Raw genomic sequence first — 18,130 nt, 5'->3', positions numbered from 1 at the left:
TCGATGACAGAACAAACTCAAGCACAGTACGTGAATTTAAGAGATGAAATGCTCTTACCACAACAGAAATAGCTATAACAAACTTTCGATAAGAAACCATTTCTTCCCTTAAATAAAATTCAATGTTCACAACCGCTTATCTTAATTAGTGAGGATCAAAATGTGAAGGCATCTTTTACTGAAAATGCATAATATAGTAAAAAACACAAAGGAATTATTAATCAACTTGAAACAAAAGATGTATGGCACATAAAGCAAAAAAAAACAACAACAGATAACATAAAAATGGAAATGCACAAAACTCTAATAAATTACCTCCTTCTTTTCCGAGTTAGGCTATTAATATTCATTACATTCCACCCAAGAAGAAGTAGCCTAATGGCTAGAAGGATGTGAAGTTCAGTGGATAATAAACCATATTTTTCAAAAGTTCACACTAAAACAAAAATTAAAGTATCTTTCTATATAGATTAGCTTTGTATGTATAAGTACAGGCAAAACAGGAAAATAAGGCTTTTTTCTTAACATTAAGATGGCTACTTTCCATTATACAGAATAATAACTTAGCAGCAGTAACTGTAACTGTATAAAGGTGCAGAAGAAACCAACATCAGGTTTCTGTCCTGTGTTCTTAAATGTGAACAAACAATTAGACTAGGCATCAAGAGAAAACTGGCAACTTTAAAGAGAAGGATAAAGGTAAAGGAACAGGAAAACCAAGGAAAAGATAATTCAAGGACAAAAGATACATACTTTTTTAATTCTCAAAGAGTTGAGGGATTAATTAATACATATAATCCTTTTAAAGGAACAATAAAGGAAAACTTAAAAAATCACATTATAGGCAAATGTTAGCAATTTAAAGATTCAAACTTTTTTAAAAATATTTTTTTTATTGCTTTTTAGAGAGAGAGGAAGGGAGAGCGAGAGAGAGAAACATCGATGTGAGAGCAGAACATCCATCGGTTGCCTCCTGCAGGCCCCCTAATTGGGATAAAGTTTCAAAGTTTTCTTTCCACATATCCATTCTTGAGTCCATTTTGATGGACTCCAGCAAAATGAGGAAAAAATGGAGGAAAACATAAAATCCTGGGAACAGTGGACACAACCCAGAAGAAACCTTAGGGTGGGAGGGTTACCTCATGCTTACATTAAATCAATTAGTCCAAACTGAAGCAGGAAGACTTAAGACCCAAAATGGTAATTTGGGGGAGGACCACTCTGCTATTCTGTCAAGAAATGCCACCAAAAATTTTTGGAAAACATACACAAAAATACTAAAAACAGAACAGTAGCATGTTTCATTGAGTATAAAGTGCACTTCACATTTTAACCTCTCTGAAATTTGCCTCAAAATCCTTGGTGATTATAGTTTAATTGGTCAACTGCTTTTTTTTTCCCTTTGTGGAACATAAAATAATAGTACGTCTTACAATCAATGACATTTCAGATGCAATGAAATACAGTAACAGTAATAATAATGCCGAGATATACTCACTGAGGACTCTGCATCAGAAATTGCTCTAAAGCCCTTTACATGGATTAAGTCATTTATCCCCAGAGGCTGTGAAATTCATCAGGATGGAAAGATATTCCATCTTAGAACACTAAAAGCTATGAACAACATTTACACTGTCTAAATAATATAAATGTTTTCAGCTTTTAATGTTCACAGTCAACTTTAAGGATAAAATAAGAAAAGACAGTTATAGCCACAAAAGAGAATGAAAATACTGATGAGCATGTGAAGAGAAGAAGATGGTAAGAAAAAGGGAGGGAAGAACAGTAGAAGGAAGGATAGGAAACACTAATACCTTCACCCTGAGGTTGAGAAAGCATATTTATTTCCCTTCATTATTTTCAAATTTTCTGTTGGTTGCTTGTATATTTTAAATATATTTTATTGATTTTATTTTTTACAGAGAGGAAGGGAGAGGGATAGAGAGTTAGAAACATCGATGAGAGAGAAACATCGATCAGCTGCCTCCTGCACACCCCCTCCTGGGGATGTGCCCGCAACCAAGGTACATGCCCTTGACCGGAATCGAACCTGGGACCCTTGAGTCCGCAGGCCGACGCTCTATCCACTGAGCCAAACCGGTTTCGGTTGCTTGTATATTTTAATAGCATAAAAATCAAATATTTTTGGAAGGGTAATGAAAATGAATTAAATCTTCATCATTTATAACAAGGACTCTGTAGTTATTTTTGAAATTGATAAATCAAGAAAAAAAAAAACAAGGAACAGAATTTGTTTCAATTCTTCCACAATTTGTTTAGAATTGTCGAAGAATTGAATGGAAAGGCTCAAAAGAGGTTTCCTCTGAAGGAGTGGGATTATGAGATGATGAGACTGAGGTGAGAGTATTATTGTTTAGCAATATTATTTTATTGATTGCCACATACATGTATTACCTTGATAAAAATAAAGAAAATTGAAAAAAGGCAGTAAGTATTACTGTTTTTGTCTAAAAAAAGCTACCCTATAGTTGTAAGGCAGCACTGAAGAATCAGCCTGATGTGTGTATAACTCAAGTCAATAAACCAACTAAGGTACATAAATCAGGTTTGCGTGATTGTAAATCTGAACACTGTTCTCACCTAAAATAAAGCTTAAAATCATCTTGTGGCCATAGAAGCATCATTTATCACTCTTGCCATGTTATACAAATGCTTCTTCTGGGTCTCACACACTCTTGGGAACACATGCCATTAGTTACATAAATGAGATCTAGACTGAAAGAGGTTATTGCTGGGCCTGAAATACAGCAGATCACCTGTACTCTGCCCATCCCTGCTGAGACCCAAGATGGTTAGGCAGCTCAGTCTGTGGGAAGAGAAACAGGGATGTGGGACACAGAGGCTAAGACCTCAGTGCTTTGACACCAACCTATCTGCCCTGAGTCATACATTATTTCGTCTTTTCAGACCACAGGGAATGAAGACCAAGGCTAGAAAATCAAAGTCAATGCCTCTTCAATTCTGAATGGCTTCCCGACTTCCTAGCAGTTCCAGTCAAACCCAATTTCACTGAAGGAAAATTACATTCTGAAGTTTATAGCTATTTGTTAGTCTGCTGTATTTAGGTACATTTTTCATATTTGGAAATCTCAATTGTATTTAGGTGAGTTTCTAAACGTGTATAAATAAGAGTTTTTACTTTATTTGTGTAATGGAAAAATGCCTTTATTTTAAAGAAATAAACATTTAATTAGGAAGACTTTCTTGTGAAATATTAAAACAAGTGACACTAAGAAAGGATGTGCAAGCATTGGAGGAAAAGCTGATAAAACGGATAATTTCTCAGAAAAGTATGCAATTGTACAACAGAGAGCAATTAGCTTAATTTTCTATTTTGCCCTTTAGAAAACTAGCAAACATCTTATTTTTAATTCTTAGATAGGTCACTAGTTGTTTGCAAAAACAAGCAATATTATAATTTTAATATAACGAGGCTCCTGTTATTTTTAGCTGAGTAAAAATTGTTTCAAATAAATTATGATGTAGAATGGGTTGCCTGTAGCCTCTGCATATTTAATTTTCAGCTAAGAAAGACCTGCCTTTCATTTATCATACTGGCTTAATTATTCATTTAACCACTTTCAGTCATATATCATCCTTGAAACAGCCTTAATAAATGTATTATCTAAAGGCAATCAATTTAGTCTTACAAAGTCATTCACAGTTGAATAGCATCTTGGCTCCGTTTTTTTGATGTTGTTGTTTTAATCAGGGATGTTTTGAAAGGGCAAGTGTTAGGATGTCTCTCTCTCATTAGAGTAGGCAGTATGTAAACAGGAACAATGTTTTTGCCCTTATGTTGCTTTACTCCGATAGCCAACTTGACCTTGGCAATTTCTAGTCTTCCAATCGATTTTTGTTGAATGAAAGGATGACTGAATAGTCATGACTGTTTATCCTACACACGGAGAAGGGTGACTTCATTGTAGATATCTGTGGCCTGAAGACCTTTCAGTGTTGACTACAACAGTGATGTGCTTTTTGACAGAGAATTCAGGATGGCAACAAAGATCCCATGAGGCCAAATACTCAGAGGTCACCCAGGTCTGTACTCTCTAACTCCTCAATCAACCTGTCTCCTCCCCTTCAGTGCCTCTACTGTCGCCTCATTTGAGCACTTACTGCCATCTCCCATTTATTTGTTTGTTTGTTTAATTTTCTGTTCATCCTCATCAGAGGATATTTTTCCAATGATTTTTTGGGAGAGAGGGAAAGACAGAGAGAAACATCGATGTCAGAGAAACACATGGATTGGTTGCCTCCTGCATGAGCCCCAACCAGGGCCCAGGCTGGGGAGGAGCCTGCAACCAAGGTATGTGCCCTTGACCAGAATTGAACCTGGGAACCCTTTGGTCCACAGGCCAATGCTCTACTATCCACTGAGCCAAACTGGCCAGGGCATCTCCCATCTAGATTACAGTAATACCCTATAAAATGGCTCCTGTGTCCCAGTCTCTCCTTTCCCACTGCTCTCAGTGTGATCTTCTAAGATAACAAACTGTGTCCCTCGGCTCCCTCCCAGGGCATTTGTGACATCACACGCACAGCCTTTCACAAATGGCTCCAGCCTGACTTTCCAGCCACTCTCCTGACTCCTTTGAAATCTACTCAAAGCCTCGCTTCCCTAAGTCGTCTGCACATGTCCAGGCCTAATGTCTTTGCTCATGTTTTCCATCCACCTGAAATACCATTCCCTGTGTCCCATGAGACTGAGCCAGCTGCTCCTCACTATGTTTCACTGCATCTTATATACTTTCTATACACTTGGAGTTGGGGCTGTTGGTTTGCCTGCCTCCTTTTCTCAACAATGACATTCCAGGAGCGGGAAGTTGGACATTCATCTTTGTATTTTCACTAGCCCTATCATGTAGATGATCCTAAAAAACGTTTGGTAAGTTGAAGTGCAAGTGATATGTCCAGATGCACAGTAGAAAACGAGACCAAGACACATGTCTCGCTATTCCTGGTACAATAAATCCTTTTAAAAATGATTCTCAGAAAAAAGAATAAAAAGATGATCTTTTTAGGGTATACTCTAGCAGGCTAAACTTTGGAAAAGTGATAGGCATGACCTGAACATGCAAGGGGAAGGGGACACCATCCGAGGTTAAGGCTATTCCCACACCAAGACAAGCAGAGGTAGGGACCATGCTGCCGAGCAGGGACTCCATCCCTCTCGGTTAAAAGTAGGAGACCAAGTTTCTTCCCACTGTGACTCCAAGTAAATCATCTAGTTATTCTGTGCCTCATTTCCCATCAAGAAAACAAAGAAACAACTTTTCTTCATGGAATTCAGGTAGTGTTGATCCTGGAAATAAAAGTGGTAGGTAGGTAATAGAGGACATTTTGTTACTGTGTTTTTTTTTTATTTATTCCAGCAGACGAACTTAATAAAATCCCGCATGACAGCATCCCATCATAGTCATAGGAGGAACTTTAGAAGAATAATTAGAATAATTAGATCCTTTGTCCATAAACAAGTATACTAGAAGACATAGTAAAGTTTTACTTTCTTACCAAAAAATCCCTCTATATTCAATAATAACAATAACAATGTCAAAATACCCTCATCATTCCACAATCAATTTTATTTATGCCTCACAGTCAATATTTTAAAAGTAATCACAGGAATGAGCACGGACATGCTCCCAGGAACAACATGGAATTACAACTGAAATACAGAAAGCTTCCTGAATAATCAATGGAAAACTCACAGGAGAGAACCCTGATACTCAAGGACTGAAGGTGGACCACATAGAGACTGGTAGGAGGGGCAGAGGCACGAAAGGGCTGGGTGGACACCCACAAACAGCAACTGAAGTCCCAGAGATATATCTCAGCTGTGTGTGTGGGGGAAGGGGTGCCACTGAGAACTCTGAGATCTAATCCTGAAGCTGGGATAGCACCAAACTGAAGAGAGTACCCACATAACATCTAGCTATGAAAAGCAGTGGGGTGCTGTCTGCCAGGGAGTGGCAGCTCTTAAAGGGCCACTGCACAAAAATTCCCTGTGGAGCCACCCTCCTTGTGCTCTGGCAGAGGGAGGGTGAAGTGGACTGGAGCTGTGAGAGCAGAACCCAGGACTGGGGACTTAGGGGATAGAGCTCAGAAGGCAGACACCCTGAGTTTCCTGGGCTGAATCATTCTTTCCCACATAGACATCTGCCTTGCCTGGGGGGAAGACAGTCGATACACCCTACTGGAAAACACTTTGCCCTGAGGCCACTTAAAAGATTAAAAGTAACAATTAGCCTCCTGGCAGAAGCAACTGCCCCACCCTGTTGGAAAAAAAAAAACCCTCTCACCACACCTCAGGACCACTGCCTGGGGGCTTTTAAAGTCAGAATCCTATTAGTCTGTAGACAGAGGCAGTCTCTGAAGGCTTTGAGTCTTTGCCTGATCCAATTAGTCAGAAACAGCCTTTAACACTGTCCTGCACTAGCGATTGCGAGGTATAGAGGATCTACCTAAAACAGGCGTCCTCAAACTATGGCCCGCGGGCCACATGCAGGCCTGCCGAGGACATTTATCCGGCCCGCCGGGTGTTTTTGCCATTTTGTTTTTTTACTTCGAAATAAGATATGTGCAGTGTGCATAGGAATTTGTTCATAGTTGTTGTTTTTTAAACTATAGTCCGGCCCTCCAACAGTCTGGGAGACAGTGAACTGGCCCCCTGTTTAAAAAGTTTGAGGACCCCTGTCCTAAAACATAGTTACCAACCCCAACAGACAACCAAAATGAGGAAACAAAGAAACAACCCCCAAATAAAAGAAGTAGTGAATTCTCCAGAAAAAGAGATAAATGAAGCAGAGATAAGAAATTTATCTAAAAGAGAGTTCAGAGTAATGATGTTTAAAATGCTCAACAGTATGAAGAGTAACCAGGCCAGTAGTTGGACATATCCTGAAGGGTCCCAGATTGGAGAGGGTGCAGGCTGGGCTGAAGGGACACCCCCTCTGGGCACAAATTTCGTGCACCGAGCCTCTAGTAGTAACTATAAAAAAGAGCAGCCTGAGATAAAGAATGACGTAACACAGAATAAAGAACACATTGGAATACACAGGCGATTAGGGGAAGCTGAGGATCAAATCACTGAATTAGAAGACAGAGTTGATAATATCAGTCAATCGGAGAACCAAAAAGAAAAAACAATTAAAAAACAGGAGGACAGCTTAAGGGAGCTGTGGGACAATGTGAAATGTAACATATTAGAATAGCAGGTGTGCCAGAAGAGGAAGAAAGGAATAGAGAAGGTGTTTGAAGAAATAATGGTAGAAAACTTCCATAACCCGGTAAAGGAAAAAGTCACACAAGTTCAGGAGGCACAGAGAACCCCAAACAAGAAGAACACAAACAGACCCACGCCCAGACACATCATAATTAAAATGCCAAAAATTAAAGTCAAAGAGAGAATCTTAAAGGCAGCAAGAGAAAAGAAAATTGTTACCTACAAAGGAGTTCCCATAAGGCTGACATCTGATTTCTCATCAGAAACTCTACAGGCCAGAAGGGAATGTCATGAAGTACTCAAGGTAATGGAAAGCAAGGATCTGAGACCAAGATTACTATATCCAGCAAGGCTATCATTCAAAATAGACAGTCAAATAAAGAGCTTCCCAGACAAAAAAAAAAAAAAAAAAAAAAAAAGGCTAAAGGAGTTCATCACCACCAAGCCAGCATTACAAGAAATGCTAAAGGGATTGTTGTGAGGAATTGCTGAGAAGAAGAAACCGAGAGAGAAACCTATCCATACAGAATTAAAATGGCTATATAAATAAGTACCTCTCAATAATAACCCTAAATGTAAATAGAAAAAATGATCCAATCAAAAGGTGTAGGGTAGCTGAATGGATACAAAAACATGACCCAACTATATGCTGTCTACAAGAGACCTACCTCAAAACAAAAGACACACACAGGATGAAAGTGAAGGGGTGGAAAAAAATTTTCCAAGCAAATGGAAAAGAAAAAAAAAAGCTGGAGTAGCAATACTCATATCGGACAAAATAGACTTTAAAAGCATCATGCTAAGCGAAATAAGCAAGTTGGAGAAGGATAAATAGCATTATGATCTCACTCATTTGTGGAATATAATGAACAACATAAACTGATGAACAAAAATAGAGCCAGAGGGAGGAGGGAAATATTCTAGAATATAATAGAAGTAATCCTGTTATTTGCAGATTTTTAATATTTCCTACAACTTTTGTGCTATCATACTATGTTAGTAGTTTTGGTAATATTATTATACTTAAAATCCTTTTACTCTTGAAATATTAATGTTTATTGCATGTAATATTATTATATGTAAGATCACTTTTCTTGAATAATTGGTGTCTATTGCATGTAACATTATCATATTTAAAATCATTTTTCTTGAGATAGTAATGTTTATTGCATATAACAATTATATTTAAGGTAGTTTTTCTTGAAATATTAAGGTTCATTGCATGTAACATTATTATGTTTAAAATCATTTTTTAAATAAAAATAAACTGAAAAAAGTAAAAGTAACATTTTAAAATATACAGAAAAGCATACAGAATAATATTAAAGTATGCTTACCATAGATCAGAAAGCTTTTTAAAAATTAATTTAATCCCATGTCAACCCTATAACTTAGATATATTATTTTCTTCATTTTACACATGAGAAAGCTAAGCTACAGAGAGGTTAAGTAGCTTGCCAAAGTTACCCACAAAACAAGTAGCAGAGCTGGGATTTGAATCCAGGCAATCTGTGTCCGGATTCCCATAATTAAGCCCTGTGCTTACACTGCCTCTTGTATAACACAAACTCATGTTCCTGTCATTCAGATTTAACATGTTACTATTTTGTCATATTTCTTTTACATGTTTTTAAAAGAAAATGTTATAGCCCAGCCAGTGTGGCTCAGTGGTTGAGCATCGACCTGTGAACTAAGAGGTCCCTGGTCTGATTCCTGGTCAGAGCACATGTCCAGGTTGCAGGCTCTATCCCCAGTAGGGGGCGTGCAGGAGGTGGCCAATCAATGTCTCTCTCTCATCAATATTTCTCTCTCTCTACACCCTCTCCCTTCCTATCTTTCTAAAAATAAATAAATAAATAAAAAATAAACAAACAAACAAACATTTTTAAAAGGAAATGTTACAGATACAGTTCAACTTTCCTGTGCACCCATTTTATACCACCTCCTCCCAAGGGTAAGCACTATCATGTAACTGGGGAATTGCTTTTCACGCTGTGTTTCATAATTAATTATGTGTTGTGTTGTGTTGTGTTGTGTTGTGTGTGTGTGTGTATAACACACAGCAATATCTAATCATTTTTTTTAAAGATATGATGTTTTAAATATTATCCTGCAACTTTGTTTTCAAGATTTATCTACATTAATAAATGCAGATCAGGCTAATGCATATATTCCACTGAAAACGACATCACAATATCTACTGATAGAGGTTGAGAAGATATCACAAAGTTGCAAGGTGCACAACAGTGCATTTTTCTTTTTTAGTACATCTCTAGAAATTGAATTCCTAGGTTGAATAATATGCACATCTTTTAACTTTATTAGAAATTGTTAACTGCTCTCCAAAGTGTTTGTACCAATTTATATGCCCACCAGCATGTCCTTATTTTCCCATACTTTCAACACTTAGAATAGTTAAAATTATTAAGTTTTGCCTTTCTGTCGGTTCCTTACTGTTGTTTTAATTTGCATCCCCCTGATTACAACGGAGGTTGAGCCTTTTTCATATATTTATTAACTATATAGGTTTCCTCTTATTAGAAATGCTTCTTCATTTCCCTACTGGATTATTTGACTTTTTCTTGCTGATTTGTGGCAGTTCTTTATATATTCTGTATTAGAATATTTTTGGTTATGAACTTGAAATAATCTCACAGACTGTTGCTTGTCTTTTAAGTTTGCTTATGATACCCGTTTCAGCTGAGATTTTTATTTTAAGTCCGTCAGCATTTTCAATTTTTTTCCTTTATGGTTTGTGCTTTTTGTGTCATGTTTTAAAAAACTTCATTCTGACACCAAAGCCATTTTGCAAGATTTCTATCAAACAGTTTTAAGTTTTATATATCCATATTTAGATCTTCCGATGGGATTTATTTCATGTCTGATGTGAGGTAAGGAACTAATTCAATTTTGTTCCACATGGGTGACCAACTGTCCAAAACTATTCATTGACTGGTCCATCCCCTTTCCTGATTTATGAAGACATCTCTTTCATACAAAGATCCCATATATGCGTAGGCGTGTTTCTGGGTTATCAGTCTGTTCCGTTCCTATTAGTCTAGCTTTGTGTCAGGCCATTCCATTTAAATGACTACAGTTTTATAATAAGGTGTGTATAAGTTATATATTATATGTTATATAAGTTATAATGGGTTTTCATTTTTGGTAAAACTGCCTTTATAAAAACCTAAATACTTTGGAAATACATGACAATACAGTAAATTCTTTTTTTTTTAATTTATTTATTATTTAGTCAATTCTTTTTCAACAGAATGACTGCATTTAGCCACATATTCCCTTTCCATATCTCTCCCCCAGAGTAGAAAACAGGCTGAAAACTGCTAATTTTCAAGCTATTTTCTGAGAACTGCATTGCAGGAAGGAAGGGAGGGAGTGCTCAGAGGTCAGGGGCGGGAGGTGACCATCCCAGATCCTTACATGCATCATGGTTACCGGCTTTCTACTATACCTGGTAGAACCTAACATAACCCCCACCACCACTCTGAGAATTGCCCTTCTATTGATTGAGGCGGAAGGGCTTTGTGATACTTAGGGGCTCAAGTAGGAGGGTCAAGACTGGTGATCTTCAAGTAGAGCAATAATGAGACCTTGTGATGCTCAACAGAGGGGTGGGAGGAAGCCTGCGAAGGCTATGGGAAGGTGTGCAGACGGTACAGATCTGAAACGGTTCACCGTGTTCAGCAACATATTAGGGGTCCATAACTTCATCCAGGTTTTCACGTGCTCTCTCTTCCATGGACATGCAGTCCCATATCTTACCGGGGGAGAAGGGCTGATTTCTTCACTGCCATTCAGGTGAGCGAGGAATGAAAACAAGGTTATTGCTTTCAGACGATGTGGCTAACATTAAGCAGTAAGACCCAGGAACTCCTAGGATCCGGTACATAATTTTCCCCAAAGATACGTTCTCACCGTCAATTATTTATCAACACAATGGCCACATGTGTGCTCTGTGAAAGACACTGGGATTGAAGAGGAGAGTGCTGTGTAGTTCCATTAAGGCTTCCAGTTCCATTAAAGCCTCCTTGGTATTAACATAGACATGAATAAATTAGGTAAGCATCTAGTCCATTAACTTTCTTCTAGGAGGCCTAATGAAGTAAAGCTCACTCCCCTTCACCAGACCTTACCAAACTTCCCACAGTTACCACCGCTCCCGATGGCAAGGCAGGGAAATTATGCAAGGAGAAAATGAAATGGAAGGTAAAGAAAAAGGGAGAAAAGAAATATATGAGGCAATATAAAATGTCAATGTCCAGATTCCTGATTTCCTCCTTATTTGGGCTCCCTCCCGGTGATTTTGCTGTTCAATCCCTCTTAGCAATATAATATCATTCCACAAGGGATGGAATTGAAAAAATGGTAAAGAAATAAAATAGATCAGTTCAGGAAATAGTAGTATCATGTGAATTGACATGAAAAAAGGTATACCTACGGGAAAACTAATAATTCAAAACTGACTTTAAATAAATATTCAAGATGGGATTTCTCCTATTTCCCATTATGCCCTTAAAGCCCTGTTCTGAAAGCAAAGGCTTAACTAAGTACCTCCTTCTCCCATTCTAGGTTCAGAGAATATGTTACAAGGAGCTGTCCTCTCAAAGGACACATTTCAGTAGAAACTCCCACTGGGAAAGGAGGGATGGTTTAATGTGAGAAGAAGCTCTCTCTACCATCCCATGGGTCGCCGTCACAATCTGTACAGCAAGATAACACACGATAAGGGGCATCATGGTACCAGTGATTATTTACCATGGGATGTCATATATTTTAGACCCAGTGGCAAAAGGAAAATTATTTTCTTTTTCACGCAACACTTAGGAGAGGTTAATATCTTTCCTAGGTTTCCAGGGGGTATTCCTCCAGATTCTTTGTTTAAAACAATGGAAGCCCAGTCCAGCTGGCTTTCGGCAGAAAGATAATTTAATAAAGGCCACACACACACACACACACACACACACACACACATACACACACACACACAGCATTTCCTGGACCACCACTAAGTCAGGCTTGGAGGTGTCTGCAAATCATGCCCTGACCACACCACAGATGTGCCTTGGTGGAGACGACCCAGCCACCAACACTCCAGCCTCAAACACTGGGCCTCAAACGCTGGAACTGCTGCTGGAATGCTGCTCCCGCTGCCTCTACAAACTGACTGTATTTGCCAAAACAGCCTCTTCCAGGTCCTTCTGCTTAGTCTGATGTGCCTCAGGGCACAGGACAGCCCTCACTGAAATATGAGCTTGGAAAGCAAGTTCCTGCCCCTCCAATGGGGAAGTGCAGATGCACAAAGGCGGGAATTCTCACACACAGGACGGGTTCCCAGATGAAATAACCATGTGCCCCAGAGTGTGGACCCTGCATTCCCCGGAGCACTGCTTCTCAACTCATGATGTAATAGAGATTTAAATTTATGACAGATGTCCAGATTAAAAACCTCAAAAGTTAACAGAATCTAAGCTAATGGGAGATAGCCAATAATTCTTCTAATGATGTATGTCTTCTTTACTCATTACAATTTGCTAATATTTGGGTTGAGCAGTATGATAGAACTGACGTGAAAAATGTTCATCCACAACCTGGTTAAAATATTGTAACTTTGTGAGTTTAGTTCTGAACAAAAGTAAGAATGATTTTCCAATAGGGGAAATGAATTTAAATGGCATCTGAGAAACTAAACAAAGTGGGACAATTTATCTTTGTTGCTGACTGACTCAAAGTATTTATTTAAAAAATATTATTCAAAGATACTCAGCATTTCTACAGTGACTTAATAAAGACTCAAGCCTACACAACATCCACTTTAAAAGCACCCGATTCTGCTCTCCAAAAAGATCCCTCTTGCTGTTTGCAGTAATGATTCCCACCTCAGGAAATCACTAATCTGCTTTCTGTCTCTATAGATTTACCTTTTCTGAACATTTCATTTAGATGGAATCATATAACATGTGGCTTTTTAAAGCTGGCTTCTTTCACCCAATATAATGTTTTCAGGATTCCACCACATTGTAACATGTATCCATACTTTACTCCTTTATATTGCTGAATAGTAGTCCATGGTATAGATATATCTTTTTGTTTATCCATTCACCAGCTGACAGATATTTGGATTGTTTCCAGTTTTTTACTATTATGAACACGGCTGCTGAGTAAATAAACAGGCAAGTCTTTGTGAAGACAAACACACACACACACACACACACACACACACACACACACAAAATAAAAATACCTGATTCTGCTTTCAGCTAGTTCTTTTATAACCCCTCCTCCTTGCTTAGTTCCAAATAATGCTTTACATATTAACCTTGTAAGGTCCATCTGTACATATTTTTTAAAAATATATTTTTATTTATTTCAGAGAGAATGGAGAGGGAGAGATAGAAACATCAATGATGAGAGTGAATCATTGATTGGCTGCCTCCTGTACGCCCCCTACTGGAGATCGAGCCCACAACACAGGCATGTGCCCTTGACCAGAATCAAACCCAGACCCACACTCTTATCCATTGAGCCAAACTAGCTAGGGCCATCTGTACATATTTATTCACATATGTTTGGATGCGCTGGATTCTAATTTTTTTTAAAAAAAACTACATTTAGAATGAAGACTATTTATAAATAAATGTACAAAAACAAATAAATAAAACATTTATAGTACAACTATTTACTATAAATATACAAAAACAAGTAAGTAAAACTTTTACAGCACAAAGAATAATTTGGGCTCTGTGGAACAAGATAAATTATAAGTTGACTTTCTACCTCTTTTCCAATAGAAAAATGCCAGATATTTATCTGTCCCATTGATGTTTCCAATCCAAACAGTGTTTCTCTAAAGCTAATAACATCTTAGCAATATAATATCCTTCCAGAGAACAATGGATCAAAATATCAGGATTATTCCTTAAAAATTCCCATCACGTTCTTCATACTGTTTTTTCTTGAAGGTTCAATTCCAAGCTAAACTAATCTTTCCTTTGAGAGTAAAGCCAAATCATAGTTTATGATTATAGATGTTATGTGCTATCCTTGGCCCTGTTTGCCTTTTATAGCTCTCATAAGATTACATTTTCTTGGTTGTTGTTTTTTTCCTCTCAATTTCATAGTTTTGGGACACTGATCCACTTTGTAAAATACAATTCTACTCTCCAATATAAATTGAGAACTCAGAAAATTCTGTCAGGCTAAGCCTCCTATTTTACAAAAAAAAAGAAAAAAAAAAGAAAGAAACAAAAAAGGTGGTGGTGGTGAGAAACAAATAAATCAGACTCACAACTATTTAAGTAAAAAAGTACTACTTAATCATATCCTATATCTATTAAGAGTCAGATTTCCTAGTACTAAGACTTTCTCAACCTAATAAAGATAACATTGTGTCTAATGATATGAGGATCAGCAAAAAACCATATTGTTATTAAATGACTGAAGTAAAACAAACAAAAGGAAGGGAGGGACGGAGGAAGAGACAACTCATGGAATTGGGAGAAAATATTTACAAATCGTCTATCTGATGAGGGACTTATAATCAGAATGTATAAGCAGCTCTTACAACTCACCAATAAAAAGACAATCTAATTAGAAAATGGGCAAGGAATCTGAATATCTCAAAAGAGGATATGCAAATGGCCAATAACCACATGAAAAAAAGTTCAACAGCACTAGTCAGGAGGGCAGTGCAAAGCAAAACCACAATGAGAACAAAACAGAACAACTGTATTTTTAACAGAGACAATAACCAGTATTGGTGGACATGTGGAGGAATAGGAACCTTAGACTGCTGGTGAGACTGTAAATGGTGGGGTCGCTCTGGGAAACAGTTTGGCGGCTCCTCAGAAACACAGAGTTACCATATAACCCAGCAATTCCACTTCTAGGTAGTTGCCCAAGTGAGATGAAAATATATGTCCACACAAAATCTTGTGCACAAATGTTATTAATAGCATTATTCACAATAGCCAAAAAATGGAAACAACCTAAATGTCCATCAACTGATAAAGAAAAAAAAAAAAAAGATGGTATCATCCACACAATGAAATACTATTTGGCAATAAAGAGAAAATAAATGCTGACATATGCTACAACATAGATTAATCTTTTTAAAAATTATGCTAAGTGCATATAAGCATAAACACCAGGGGGGTGAGGGCATGAGCGGAGGGGGGAGGGGGAAATGGAGGGATAAGGACACATATGTGATACCTTAATCAATAAAGAAAGAAAAAAAAGGGGGGGAAATTATGCTAAGTGCAAGAAGGCCATATCAAGAGATTACATAATGACTCCATTTATAGGAAATGTGCAAAATAGGCAAATCCATAGAGACAGAAAAGTTAGTGGTTGACAGTAGCTTGGAGGAAAGAAACATTGTCTGCTAGTGGGTATGGGATTAGTTAGCGGTGATGGGTGCACAAGTCTGTGAGTATACCAAAAACCACTGACTTGTATACTTTAAAAGAGTGAATTTTATAGTTTATAAATTATAGCTCAAGAAAGCTATTATTTTAAAATGAAAGAAAAATAAACAAAAGCATAATTTTGAATCAAGATACAAATATTTTCAATAGTATATTTTATTATACCATGACTGTGTTAAAAAAAAAAATCATACATCAAAGGTTTCCTTTGGGGATCTTAAAGTTGACACTAACATTGGGAAAGCTTTTTGTAAAGCAACTTAATTCTAGGAAGTTATAGGATAAAGGCACAGGTACCTCAGGCTTCTAGGAAGCTTTTCACAAAATACATGACTTTCTTGAGAGGGACTAAAATGAAACCAAAATGTGCCACAAATTTCTGCTCTCTCTATCCTTGCATGTCTGTTCATCCTTCTCCATGTTTCTAATTCTGGTCCATTAGATTTGAAGCATGAACCTCAAAGCATGACATCTAAACCCCCTTCATATAATAATAACCCAGATTAAGTAAGTACTGAATGTTAAAATTAGAGAAATGAGATGTTCGAATTACAGATAATTATTTCCCTTTCCTCTCAATCCATTCCTGTCAGACCCCATGTATTACAGAAATGCAAGCTATCTGATTCTTTTAAATTTTGAGAGAGGAGATCAAATACTTGAGAAATGCTTGTCTTTTTTAAAAAAAAAACCAAAAAACTTGTTTTAAACTGCCACATCAACTAAAATAAATAGAAATGACCAGTTGGTTCAGACAAATAAATAATAATGGTAAAGCATTAGGTCTATTGTCATTATATGCCTAACCCAACATCATTTTGACTTCAAACAGCAACCAAATACCTTGGTACTAATAGGACAGCATACTTTTTTTTTTTTTAAAAATAACTACATAAAAATTCAACTTAAGATCAGATACAAACCTTAAATCTAGCCACGTGTTTTCAACAGCACAATCCTACGGCTGTTCTCTCAGTCCCGAGATACATCAACTGGATGGATGGCCTTAATTCAGAATTTCCTTTATAGCATCACCTAGATATAACACATTTCACTATTTCTATCTTTCTGAGAATATTAAAGGCCCAAATTCTACCCAACGGGGCCTCTGGCTTTAGAAGTGCTGACGGCGCAGAATTCTCTGATGTACGTGGATGAGGGACTCACTGTCACCTCACATGCCATACCTGGTATGCACTGTGCCATGGCCTCGGTGGTTATGGTTGGAGCGACTTGGGGCTGTTGCTGACTGGAGCTCACTTCGGGCTCTGTGTTAACCGAAGGAGAAAGGGCTACCTCGCAGGAGGAGACCTGGCTGGGCAGATGGGGCAGGAACTCTTCGGAAGCCACTTGCTCATCCTGTCCAGGCAGCTGCAGGGCGGACAAAGGGATGCTGATCTGTTTGTTAGGATGGGATGTGCTCACAGGCACCTGCATGGCCACTTGCTGGTTGGTGCCATGGGTACCAGAGGGTCCTCTGTTTGGTGAAGCCAGAGATGCCCTGGTGGTCTTCTGGACGACTGGTCTGGACATCACAGAGGGGGATGCAGACACACAATGTGTGTCTAGCTCTGTGCTGATGGCAGATGACACATGGGGGATTAGCTTAGCAGACCCTACACAAGAGGGGCCAGCATGAGTCTGAGGCTTGGGTTTTGCCATCTGTGTCAACGATAGGGCTGGTCCATCGACTCCTCCAGTCAGCTCTGCATTGGCCACAATGTAATAATCTTCAGGCATCTCTTGTTTGATCTTCTTGATGATGACATCGTTGCTGCATTCATCAACCATCTGAGCCTGGGAGCTTGAATGGAGAGAAGACGGGAGTATTCCAGGCCTTTTTCGAGCAATGCTCTGAGGCCTTTGGGTTTGGGGTTCAAAGTCACTATCCTCATCTGTGACAGAAGACTCACACACCATGTCAAACAGGGTGTTTTCATCTTCGTATTCTTCGACAGCTTCATCCAGTTCAGAGGGCTCACTGCAGTAAGAGAAGTCACAAGAGTCTCTGGTCCGACTACAGTCCAGCTTCGCTTTCACTGGTCTCCCAGGGTACCTTTCAACTGGGCTAGTCTGTGTCTCGGAGGGCACTCCAATTATACTGGGACTGTCCGAGTTAAAACTTCTGTTATCCTGGAAGCAGACCCTCTCTTGGGAGCCGGCTCTGCAGGTCGCTGTCAGTGGCCAGTGATAAGCATGGCCAGCACTACAGCCCCACATGGCTGTCAGGTTCCCATGAGAACCCTCCGAGAGCAAGTGTTTCAGGTTAGGGATGAGGCTGCAAATAGTCCCATGGCTGTGGGCCCAGCTGACCAATTTGGACAGATTCTCAGAAGAGGTATGAAGGCAATCCTCCATGGTACAGGATCAGCAGTGTCTTTCCTAAAGGGAAATGATCAAAACAAGAAGCCATTATTACCCAAGATATTCCCATATG

At 38.4% G+C, this 18,130-nt stretch overlaps 1 protein-coding gene across 2 annotated transcripts in view; it reads right to left on the bottom strand.

Moving 5' to 3' along the window:
* The window catches only part of KIAA1958 (KIAA1958 ortholog), a 55,183-nt gene extending 37,132 nt beyond the window's left edge, over nt 1-18,051 (bottom strand). For both annotated transcript variants that reach the window (XM_008141790.3, XM_008141791.3), the window contains exon 1: nt 16,881-18,051. In XM_008141790.3, coding sequence (XP_008140012.2) covers nt 16,881-18,051 — 1,171 coding nt within the window. The remainder of the gene's footprint in view (nt 1-16,880) is intronic.
* Between the last annotated feature and the right edge of the window lie 79 nt (nt 18,052-18,130).

Source organism: Eptesicus fuscus, chromosome 15, assembly GCF_027574615.1.
Source record: "Eptesicus fuscus isolate TK198812 chromosome 15, DD_ASM_mEF_20220401, whole genome shotgun sequence".
Classification (NCBI taxonomy): domain Eukaryota; kingdom Metazoa; phylum Chordata; class Mammalia; order Chiroptera; family Vespertilionidae; genus Eptesicus; species Eptesicus fuscus.
The sequence above is the reverse complement of the archived record's forward strand: the minus strand, read 5'-3'. Positions and strand labels throughout refer to the sequence as shown.